General features: G+C 45.1%; 1 protein-coding gene across 3 annotated transcripts in view; it reads right to left on the bottom strand.

Annotated features, from left to right (window-relative positions):
• Positions 1–12,532, bottom strand: part of Gab3 (GRB2-associated binding protein 3) — a 72,159-nt gene that overhangs the window by 35,663 nt on the left and 23,964 nt on the right. For 2 of the 3 annotated variants that reach the window (XM_013509986.1, XM_013509987.1), the window contains exons 2-4: positions 7,006–7,309; positions 4,538–4,757; positions 3,556–4,022 (exon numbers count right to left, since the gene is read on the bottom strand). In XM_013509986.1, coding sequence (XP_013365440.1) covers positions 3,556–4,022; positions 4,538–4,757; positions 7,006–7,309 — 991 coding nt within the window. The remainder of the gene's footprint in view (positions 1–3,555; positions 4,023–4,537; positions 4,758–7,005; positions 7,310–12,532) is intronic. The other variant, XM_013509988.1, reaches the window with a different exon arrangement.

Genomic DNA, 12,532 nt, shown 5'->3' with positions numbered 1-12,532 from the left:
ACAGTTTGTGAATCACCTAAATCTATGTCTCCACTCAGTTCAGGACTCATACAGGAACCAGATTCAGCCCAGATGGGTAACAGTCACAGACTTCCCCAGGCTTCGCCTCACTGGAGGGTCTGGGCGAAGGCAAAGCACAGACTTGAATCCACTGGCCCTGCAGCTCCTGGAGTACTTTCTCTCTCGGCGCAGGGCGCGTGGGGCTCAGAGAGCCTGCTCGCCCAGCCCCCAGCCAGAGAAGTCCCCTGGGCCTCTCAGTCCAGACCTCCTCTCTGCCTCCACAGTGACTCAGTCTGTGATGTCCGTGGGGTTCTTGTTCACATGTTCTGCCCTCAGGGATTAGATGGGAAATACCTGGCTCTCTCCACGTGTTTCAGCTGGGAATCCTGGTGGTGTGGGTTGAGCACAGACTCGAACCCACGAGCCCTGCAGCTCCCAGAGTAGTCGCTCGATTAAACACTTCTTATATGTGAGCTCTTGGATCATAAAACTCCTAGGGGATCATAAAATATAGGGGGAAAGGGTCGTTGGGTCTTTGACCTTGGCAAGAATACTCTGTATTCCATACCAAAAGCACAGATGAAAACAACAAAAATAGGTAAGTGCGGCTACATCAAAATAAATAGCATCTGCACAGCAAAGGAAACAACAGAGTAAAAAAGGAAACTGAAGAGTGGGAGAAAACATTTGCAAGCCATATATATGATGAGGTGTTAATATCCAGAATATATATAAGGAAAAATCTCTCAATAACAAAAGATGGACCTAAGTTGATATTCCCAAAAAGAAAATATACAAATGACTGGCCAATATATTATAAAATATTCAACATCACTCATCATCAGCAAAATTCAAATCAAAATCACAATGAGATATCACTTCACCCCACTAAGGATAGCTAATATCAAAAAGGCTAAAGACAACAGGTGCTGATCAGGTTGTGGAGGAAAGGAAACCCTCACACACTATTGGTGGGAATGTAAATTCTTAAGTCATTATGAAAAACAGCATGAGGTTTCCTCAAAACATTAAAAATAGAATTACCATATGATCTAGCAATCCCAGTCCTGAGTATATATCCAAAGGAAATGAAATCAGTGTCAAAAAGGCAGCACTATTCACAGTAGCCAAGATGTGGAATCAAGCAAGGTGTCCATTGCCAGTTGGATCGGTAAAGAAAACGTGGTGTATATATACACACGTACACTTGCACGCAATTGCATATGTACAATTTCCATCTTTATCTATATTGATGCATGTACAGAGATACACACAATGGAATATTATTCAGCCATGAAACAAGGGAATTCCTAGGCTGTGGGTGTGGCTCAGTGGTAGAGCAATTGCTTAGCATGCACAAGATTCTGAGTTCAATCCACAGCACCACCAAAAAGGGAAATTCTATAATTTGAAACAACATAAGGCTAGCCTGAAGAACATTATAAAAAGTGAAAGAAATGCACTAAAGATTAAATATTGCATTGCCCACTTATTTATGAAGTCTAAAATGTCAAACTTGTAGCATGGCAGTTGCCCGGGGGTGGGGGCAGGGCGTGAGGAAATAGGGAGATGTTGCTGAAGGTGTGTAAGCTGAGCAAGTTCTAGGAGTCTAACATATAGAAGGCATGGTGATGAACGTGCTAATGAATCTGATTGTGATAATCGTTGCACAACGTATACACACATCAAATCATCACATTATATACCTTAAATATACATAATCTTTACTTGTTAATTTTTTTTAAAATAGCTATATAAATGGTAGGATATTTCTACCTACCTATTGTTCACTGGTTGGAAAACTCAATATTGTAGAGATGTCAAACCTTCACATACTGATCTACACATACGGTGCAATACTGCTCAAATCACCAACATACTGAATATGTGTATCTGGAACCTGAGCAACTGACTCTAAAATTGACTCTAAATAGGCAAGGCGTTGCTGAAGAACAGCTGAGAGGGTTTCCTCCACTGGCTATGAGTACAGACAACACAGTAATCAAGAGAGCGTGGTACAGGTTTAAGCTCTGCCCAGTGTAGACAGGAAGCAGAATCCAGACTCAGACCCTGACGTGGGAGGGCACTTTCATTTGTGACCGAGGGGCCACTGCAGAGCCACCGGGATGGGGTGGCCTCTCCACGGCAGGGTGCTGGGTCACGGACAGAAGTGACCCTTGCCCCCACTCTGCCACCACGCACAGACCCCATCCCGGGTCAGTGGGGAAGGGGGAGCAATAAGCTTCCCCTGCTCCGTCGGCTTTACCAGACCCATTTGGCTTCTGGTCACCCCTCTTGTTTTGCTCTTTGTTTTGTGGTCCCAACCTAATTCGTTTTAAGCTTTGTTCGGCTTCATGTAAAAGAACACAACCGGGCTGATTTGGGTCTGTCTTCCAATTTCAAGTTACTTCAATACTTTGTTCTCAAATCAGAGACTTTGGATTCCCTCTCTTTCTTACTCTATTATTTTACTGGGGTTGTCAGAAGGAAGCAAAATGTGTAATAGTCACATCACTGGGAACCTTGGGGGAGGCCTTTGCCAGTGGGACTTATTTCTTCAGTCAGAATGAGAGATCTGAAAATTAATTTGCATGTCTTACACTTTCCATAATTCCTTTAAAACATGGCTTTAGTAGGTGGTGGTGTGCAGGTGATTATATTTATATAGCTCAAGAAAGAGAGAGAGAAAAAGAGAGACTTTGCTTTTGTGTCTGTCTTTCTGAAACAGGCTGTCATAAAAACGGCAGAAAGGCAGAGACCTGGAGAAGCAGTGAGGAAGAAATTGCCCAAAAACCACACTGAGGCTGCTCGCGTGCACTTGCAACAGGCAGCTTCTGAAGGCCACAGAGACCTGGGTGGGAGCAAAGGGGTGGAGGAGATGGAATGTACTCGAAATTTCAAGTCAACCTCACAAAGATAAATGGCTTTACAGAAAGGGCAAAAGAGGGCTCCGGGAGGGTGTGTGCCAGAGACAAAGCTGGGTCAGAATCACCCTGATGGCGGAAACTTGATAAAAAGCCACATTACTAGTGCACAGCCAGGATCTGGAAAGAACATGCCAAGTGGGAGGAAAAGTGCGGCTGGTGGGACTGCTGAGAAACAGAAGGAGCTGGAGCCTATGCACAGGAGAAGCTAGGAAGGGAGTGGGGCTGAGCTGACGCCACAGGCAGCATTCTGAGTCAGGTGTGTCCTCTAGTGACTCAACCAACATTAGCAGCTCAGAGTCAGACGAGGGGCCCACTATGTGGGCAAGGACATACACAGGGTAGCCCATCGCAAGGAACCAGGGTTCCAGCTTTTCGTACCATGGACAGCAAGCTGAGTATTTCCCCCAGTAACCAGGCTCAAGGGAGGGTAGGGCCGCCCAGAAGCAGGCAAGTGTCACCTTCCGGCTATGTACTTCCTGCAGGGTCACAGCCCCATCAGGAGACTGCACTGCTTGAACAAGGAACACTGAACAAAGTCCTCATGTTGACACAGGCATGAAGAGGAGCCAGGCGGGGAGGTCCTGGCCAAGTTTCTCTCAGTGCTAGAATCCCAGCACTTGACACTTACCTTTCCAGGCCCTAATGTGGTCCAAACCAGACAGAGAGGTTCTCCTGGGTACCAGGGTGCATTCTGGCTTCTTGCTGCTGTTGTGCCCACTCCACGAGAGCTGTCCCCCTGGGCGCCGTTCAGAGAGATGGCTTGGCTTAGGAGGGCGGGGTGGCGGAGTGTTGCACACCGTGGCTTGTTCTTTTGCCCTACAGGGCAGAGAAACTTGGTTTTTATCTGCCTGAATGGTGGAATTTATGGGTGTTTCCAGCAATGATGAAGACAAGTGGTCCCTGAATGGCCCATTGACTTCTCTATTCCAGATCAGAGCAGCCTGGGGTCTTGTGGAAGGCACCTCCTGAAATCCATTCCCGTAGCGTGAGGGGTGGACCAAGTTACTGGACGGGAGTGGCTGGAGGCCGTCCACAAAAACATCATCGAATGAAGTCTGTTCTAATGAGCGGTCTGAGTTTGACCAGCTATCACACCTGGTGAGAAGACCAAGGGAAGAAAAGCATGTAAGTTTTGCTGAAACGTAGTCATCCATCCACCACAAAACCCATACTGGCCTCATTCCCACCCTTCCAACACCACCTTTGGTTCTACTTGCACAGCCACATTCCCGCTGCAACCCTCAGTTATATGAGTTCCTTTGTGTAGGAAAAAATGACTTACAGATTGTTTTTCATCCTCTAAACATTAGATACATACATGAAAAGGCAAGATTAGAAATGAAAGCCACAATTCTGAAATACAGGATTCATTCTGTTTAGTGTAATGCTTCGTCTTTCATAGTGGTTGGCAGTGATCTGTCCCCATTTGGCAGTGGCAGTAGATGAGGACACACCCATTAGAAAGTATCCCCACTAAAAAGGGTGATTTGCTCAGGCACCGTGAGCACATCTCAGAGACAGATGCCACAGGAGGAGGCAGTGAAGCTGCGGTGAACAGAGGAGTCCTGCTAGGAGACCCAGTTCAGACAGAGTCCCCAGCACAATCATACCTGGTGTGCTGCAGTCTTCCAGTCTTGCAGTTGGACAGAACCAGATAATCAGGAAGGAAGAGAAACTCTGACTCACTCCTGGTTTCCTCAGCGGCCGCTGCATTAGCGTTTGGGTCATCTCCTGGCAAGGAGGAGCTCCCAGCACGGGCGGTATGAAGGGAGCTGGCAGGGGACGGCTGGAGGGAGGAGGGTGTGTGAGTGAGGCTCTCTGTGGAATCTGCTGGAGAAAGCATTTCCCAGGTTAGTGTTTTCAGAATGGCTATAGCACTCACTCAGAATTTCTCAAACAGCATCGAAGAAGCCAAATAGAAGATGCAAATCACAGCTGGTGTTTGTACTGATGGAAGAGACAATTTCCCCAAGCCATAAACAATGTCTGGGAAAAAAGGCCAATGTTCCAACAGTGAAGTGTTGAATCAATTAAGAGTAAAAAAAAAATTCTTGGCCTAAAAATATGCAGTTAGTCTACACACAGTTTTTTTATGGCTCTCTGCACCAGCCTTGCATCAGTGTTTATTCACTCAATAAATATACACACATGTACACATATGTGCTTCTGCATAACAAGTCTGTATGTATATATGTACAATGCACTTATGCACAGATGTGTGTACACACTGATACATATGAGATGTGATTAAAATCTAGAATATGCTTACATTCTCAAAATTTATTACAGTCAAAGACACAATGCAATGAATTCCCCTCAAAATCCTCTCCCCCTTTAAACACACATCATTTCTGCCACTTTCTGAAGAAGTTCTGGAAATCCTCTTTCATGAGTGTCTTCAGTTGTTGTGTGGTGGTTGCCTTGATATCCTGAACCAATTCAAAATTTTTACCATTCATGGTCATTTTGACTTTGGGAAGAGCCAGAAGTTGTACAGTGCCAGATCTGGTGAAGAAGGTGAAGAACACACCATGATGTTTTTATGAGCCTGCCTTTCTGTTAAATGACACTCAGCAGGAGTGTTCAGTTTATTTTTTTATCACACTTCATAAAGACACTCAAGAAAGAAGACTGCAGAACTGCTTCAGAAAGTGGCCAGCATGATGGGATAAGTGTGTTTGGTGTGAGGGAGTCTTCTGAGGGTATTCATGGAATTTCTCCTTTACTGTAATACAATTTTATCTAAACATCCCCACGCACCATTTTATGTAGAATTTGATACTATCTGAGGTTTCAGGTACTCACTATTGGCCTTGGGAACGTATTCCCTGTAACTAAAGGGGGACTACTATAAGTGGAAAGACACAGAAAGCCATTCCAATGTTGTTCTCCCATGAAGGAGACTTGGCCCATATAGTCTCCTGAAAACTGGATGAGAGGGCTGTAGGGGAGTTTCCTGGCTCCCTCCAACTTCATGCCAGAGTAGGGCTTTCTGGTTTTACCTGATGCCTTATTCAGTCTTGTTCCTCTTGGATTATTACATATACCTGGGGTATATATGTTTTGGGATAACCCTTGGATGACGAGAGACAGAAGACACACATAACAGAATGCACAAATATATATCTCTTTGGGCTGAAGGCAGAGAACAGGCTGTGAAGAGCCAGCAGCAGAGTGAGAGGAGTTGGTCAGGGAGGCCGGGTTTGGCTTATCAGACTCTAGCCAGGATAGGCTTACTGTGACATCGAAAGTCAGCTTCATCTGTTGTACCAAGGATAAAAGGATTTGAGATCACGTCATTTCCCTTTATTTGAGTGCTCTCAAAGCTCAGCAGTGTTGCTGAATAGCCTCACTTAATAAGCTTCCCTGGATCATGAAAAGAAAGCAATTTTGTCATCAGGAAGCGCACTGTGACCATCGGAGAGATGCAACTGTGGGTGTACATCACCACCTAGTGTTACACACGGGTATTCCGGGGCAGATGGAGAAAAACATATAGTAACTATTGACTGTAAAGTACAGGATTTAGAGGTAAGATTTTTCCTTTCTACTAGAATAAGAAGCCAAAAGAAACTACATGCAAAACCCCATATTTCGAGAATGCAAGCATGTTGTAATAGTGCCGATACTTAACAACAAAATCTATGAAGGGAAGTAAGTTGTAACCCCAAGGTTCTGCTATACCTGGTGTATTACATTAGATGAGAAGGGGTGTGTGTATGTGTGTGTGTGTGTGAGAGAGAGAGAGAGAGAGAGACAGACAGACAGACAGACAGAAACAGAGACACAGAGAGAGAGAGAAAGAAAGAGAATGTGCCTCCTCCTGGGTCAGTTGCTCCCATTGCCCAGAAATAATGGCTCAGAGAAAATACGGTGCTTATTTCTCCTGCAGAAACCTGCAGTGCTGTGTTATCCTATCTTGTAGGTTTGGACAGGAATCCTAGAATCAGGTGAAAGAGGGCCATTTCTAGTGCTCTAGTGTATTTGGCAGAAACAGCTATGATAGAAATTAGCGGGCCCGGATATCCTCAAGGTGGTAGGCTTGCCCTCTTTCCCATTTTTCTGCAGTGGTTCTTACCTGCACCATCTTCCAGGTGGCCCAGGTTGCAGACCTGACTGATGCTGCGCACCCACACCTGCATTTCTTCCTCAGTTTTGGCCACTAGGTAGAATGTACGGGAAGTGGTCTTGACAATAAACACAAAATTGTTCTGGAACTCCTTCCGAACGAAGCCAGGGCCCGCGTGCTTCCACACGGCACACTCGCTGAGGTCTATCACGCGAATAGGCTTGCTGGAGTGCTTGTTCCGGTAGTACTCCAAAACATCAGGGTTGCCACTCATGCGGCCCCGGCGCAGGACAAACCAGCGCTTGCGCCAGGCCTACAGAAACAATTCAACAAGGAGTTACTGGACTAACTGCTCTTGTTTCTGAGGCTTTGCCAAGAACCTATGTGGTCACAGTGATAGCAGGAAAGAAGTGACTCAACCATTCTAATAAGACACTTTGTGTGAAAGGACAAGTGTACCATCTAAATCTGCTTTATTATACGATTTGAAGGATGGCTCACTGCTGGGGAGCCTAGAGATGGGACTCACACCCTGTCTTTGTGAATGTAGGTACTCCTTGCTCGATGCAGGCCACTGGGCCAGTCCTCATGGACAACATGTCTTTACTTTCTGCTGTGGTGACAGGTTGACAGCAGGGCTTTCTGCCATCAGAGACTCTCAGGGTCGTGGCTGGTAAGTGCAAGTGGAGAGATTTATAACTGTGGTTTGCTCTCCTGTACAGTGGTATGTGTGACAGCAGGAAGTATAGGCTTCTGTCAGGAGGTATGGTGACCAATGGAACAGGAAGTCTTTTGTATCTCTAGCTTCATTTATGCCTGACACTTTTGTAAGCTCACCAGCTCTGCGCCAGGGCCAGAGGAAAGGGAAAAGCCACCATTTGGAGTGCCCTTGGCTTCTTTCCTGCTCAGACAGCATGAGATCTGAGGCAGTAGAGAATCCAAAGAAGTGCTGAAAAAGCAAAAGCAAAGGCCAGTTGTCACAAAACACCCAAAGCATGCCTCAGAAAGGGCTTTGGCAACATGCAGCACACAGGAGGGTAGCCTCCCTGGTGTGCTGAGGCAGGGGAGCCCTGGCTTTGTTGCATATACATAGCTCTGAGAAAGGCCTGGCCCTCAGGAGACCGACAGGAAGTATGCTTAAATTCCTGTTTCTAAGACAGAAGAAATAACAGCACGCTTGTATGTTCATGAGGATGACCTAGGAAAGAGAGAGAAACGATCGACTTCACAAATTCCTGTTGCAGAATCATGGCACTGGACAGGAGTGGAGAATGGCATGCATGTGGAGAAGGCTTCTATGGAGAAGGCTTCTGTGGAGAAAGGCTTCTATGGTGATCCTGGGGTACCTCAAACTTTCCAAAGGCCACTTTGGTGGGGAAATGTGAAGAGGAACTTTGTTGAACTTCCCAAAAAATGGTTCCAAAGAGGAACTCGAACCGAGCCCAGAAACAAGTTTCATGTTAACTGCTCTTACTGCCAGGAGAATGGTACATATAAGTATGTGTTTCATTCAGTCAACAGTGATCTGTTTTAGAGCCCACTGATATGCTGGATACTGTGCAGCTGCTGGGGAGACAAGTTGTGCAAGTCACAGGCCCTGCCACTCCGTCTTTTGGGTAGCAGGGGAAGTGGGCAGGTGGATAAACAGACAATTGAAGTCAGTGAGATGAGTGCTATGATAAGAGAAAACCAAGATGCTAAGGGAACACACAAGGAAGACACCTCTGCCAGATCAGTGGTCTAGGGAGGCTTCCAGGAACGGTGTGGCTAAGCTGGGACTGAAGCAGGGCAGAGAAAGGAGCACGCACAAGGTACCAGGTCAGCAAGTGCACAGCGCCCTGAGTAAGTAACTCAGTGGGGCTGCAGGGCATGCGCAAGGGAGGGCAGAAGGAAAAAAAAGAAGAGTCACATGATAACTTGAATAGGATGGCACTCGGCCTTGATGCTAAATCACGCAAAATCACCAGCACCGTCCTCCTTAGGGTTTAACTCTCTACTTAAGAGCTATGATCATGCAAAAGCAGAGACAACGTGTCCTTGGTACTCTTTACTAAGAAGGTCAAAGGCCCAGGTTTTTCAATGGATAAATATCACACAAAGCTTCTGCACAAGATACAAAATGAAACAGCAAACTATGACTACAAAAAATACTTGCAAACCACATATAGCTAAAATTTATAAGGAACTCTTACAACTGAAGTGCAGAACAATCAAATAAAATAGATGAAAGAGCTAGTTGAGCATAGTGGCACATGCCTGAGGCAGGAGGATTACAAGTTTGAGCCCAGCCTGGGCAACTGGGTAAGTTTAAGGCCAGCCCAAGCTATGTATTATGATCCTGTCTCAAAATAAAAGCACATAAAAGATCTGAAAGAAATTTCTACAAATAAGACACACAAACGGCTAACAGGTAATAGCAAAATGCTCAATATCACTAATCATCGAGGAAATGCAAATTAAAACCACAGTAAGATATCATCTCACCCCAGAGGATGGCTGTTATCAAAGAAACAAGAGAGAACAAGTGTTGGAGAGGGTACGGGGAAGAGGGAGCTCTTGTGCACTGCTGGTAGGAATGTGAATTGATGCAACCACTCTGGAAAATAGCATGAAAATTTCTCAAAAAACTAACAGAACTGCCATATGACCCAGCCATCCCTCTTCTGGATATACACCCAAAGCAAGAGATCTATATGTCCAACAATAGATGAATGGATGAAGAAAATATAGTCTATTTATGCAATGGACTACTACTCTGCCATAAAGGAGGATAAACTTGAATCATTTGTAGGAAAATGGATGCACCTTGAGACCACAATGCTAAGTGAAGTAAATTAGACACAAAAGCTTCAATATTATATGGTTTCTGTTATATGAGAAACCCAAGTCATAAATAAAGAGCAAAATAAAAGACAGATAATAGGAAACAGGAATATAGATCTTTTGCAAATAGGAAGAGGATCAAGAGATGGAAGGAGGAGGAGAAAAGGATGAAAAAAGCACAAAAATGTGTCATGTCCATGTACTGACTCCACATGAGGAATATGATGATTATGTGTTGCAAACACTGACTAATAAAAACTAAAAAATTAAAAACAAAGCAAATGAAATCAGTATGTGGAAGAGACATCTGCACTCTCATTTTCTGTCCAGTGTTATTCACGATAGCCAAGGTATGTAATCAAGCTAAGTATTCCTCAGCTCATAAATGGATAATGACAATGGGGTGAACATGCACAATGGAATACCATCAATGAACTTTCAAAAGGAAGGAAATCCCCATACTTTCTGCAACCTGGACAGACCTGGAGGTAAAATAAGCCAGACCCAAAAAGAAAAAAAAATATTGCATGATCTCACTTAATTTGGGATCTTTAAAAAAAAAAAGTCAAGGTCAGACGTGGTGGCACACGCCTGTAATCCCAGCGCTCGGGAGGCTGAGGCAGGAGGATCGCTGCGAGTTTGAGATGAGCCTGGGCTACAAAGTGAGCTCAAGGCCAGCTTGAACTGCATAGTGAGACCTTGTCTCAAAGAAGATAAAAGAAAAAAAATTAAATAATTAAAAAAAGTCAAATAGACAGAGATAATGAGAGTGGTTATCAAGGGCGCGGCTTACAAGGAAATGGAGAGATGTAGGTCAGAATGAACAAGCCTAGAGATCTAATGTACAACATGCGGCCTGTAATTTAACAGTTTTACCGTATTAAAGATTTTTGTTAAATAAGTAGATTTTAGTTTTTCTTATCACAAAGAAGTAATTATGTTAGACAGTAGAGTAACATACCTCACTATGGTAACTATTTTATTGCTATAAAATATTATGTTGTAAATATGCACAGTTAAACTTATTTTTAAAAAGAAGCCAGGTATGATGGCACATGCTTGTAATCCCAGCACTTGGGAGGCTGAGGCGGGAGGCTCATGTGAGTTCAAGGCCAGCCTGGGCTACATGATGAGTACTAGGCAAACCTGAACAATACAGCGAGAACCTGTCTCAAAAAAGCTGCTGCTGCTGCTGCTAAGCATGATGATAGTAATAAATAAAAAAGAAGAGCTGGGCATGGTGGTACATTCCTACAATCCCAGCTATTAGGAGACTGGAGTTGGCGAATTACTAATTCCAAGCAGCCAGCCTGGGAAACTGAGTGAGACCCTGTCTCAAAATAAAAATTTTAAGAAAGAGCTGGAGGCATAGCTCAATACTCATTGAGTTCCATTCCTGGTACCACGGGCAGAGAAAAGGAAAAAAATGAAGGAAAAAAAGAAAAAGAAGAGTAACAGGACAGAGGGGCAATCTATGCATGAAATGAGACTTAAAAGGTATATCAGATTTTTAAAATGTGTGCAGGAGAAGCTCAGTTGAGTGAGTAAAAACATACAAATTCCAAAGAAGAGATTTCGAGAGAAGTAAGTATGTACAGAGTGCCCGCTACTGTTTGTACCTGGCACTGCGCACCGAAGGAAAAGATGCTGCATTTTTCGGGAACTGTGGGCGCAGGGTTGCGGGCTGCTGGTGGCTGAGCCGCAGTCCACCCTCTTCCCGCAGGCCCTCTGGCTGGGGCAGCCCTGAGCAACCTGAGAAACCGAGAGGCCAAAGGACAGAAGTAAAGCCGAGCCTGGCTCAAGTGACTCTCAAAAGCGTAATGACTATGCAAACGAGCAGCTGCAACTATAACTCCGAGAAACTGAGTGTCAAAGGAGGGCTAGGGAGCTTCCATTCGAGTTTTGAATCTCCTTCGGGCTTTCCGTGTGACTTCGCCAAACCTCAGCACTGTAATCTGTAAGTGGAGATAATAAACCACACCCTCCCTCCCTCCCTCGCGATGCAACCGTGCTGAACAAATGAGAAACAGCAAAATATTATGCCAGTACCTGGCAATTTGAATGTGACTTCTAAAAGGACGACATGATTGTTGGCGCTCGCGCCACATGGCACCACTTGCCCGGGGGAAACTGCTTCCCCTCATCTGAAGCCCACATCCCCGCTTTGTACGTTGAGGAGCTCTGAGGGCTTTTCCAGCTCTGACCAGCAAAAGACCCGTTTCCCATCAGCCTTTCCTGTCACAGCCACCACGCTGAGTCATTGCCATCCCACCAGTATCATCTCCAACAACAAAAACCTGTCACATCCTGTGACCCTGTAGAAGTGTTTGTGCTCATTTCTAGAGTGTGAGCAAGGCTGAACTGAGCTCCTCTAGGAAGGTGCGTCTAGGTCGTAGGCCTGTTTGTTTTTATGGAGTTGTTAGAGGAAGAATTGAATCTCCCCTGCCTGTGACTAAATGGTAGGCATGGTTCTCCTCTTCACGCAATCCAGCTCGCTGACTTCAGTTTACAAACACCTTCTGTTTGTCTCTTAATGGACAGAGACACACCAGGGACACAGAGTTGCACAGGAGGAACCTGATGTGAAGAAACACGCAAGGAGAACATGTCCACCTACAAGCCAAGGGAGAAGTGGGAACACATCCTCTCAGAGCCCTCAGGTGGAATCAACCCTGCTGACACTTTGACTTCAGACTTCCAGCTCCCAGAACCA

Source organism: Chinchilla lanigera, unplaced genomic scaffold, assembly GCF_000276665.1.
Source record: "Chinchilla lanigera isolate Chin_1 unplaced genomic scaffold, ChiLan1.0 scaffold00193, whole genome shotgun sequence".
Classification (NCBI taxonomy): domain Eukaryota; kingdom Metazoa; phylum Chordata; class Mammalia; order Rodentia; family Chinchillidae; genus Chinchilla; species Chinchilla lanigera.
This window is presented reverse-complemented; position numbering and strand designations above follow the sequence as displayed.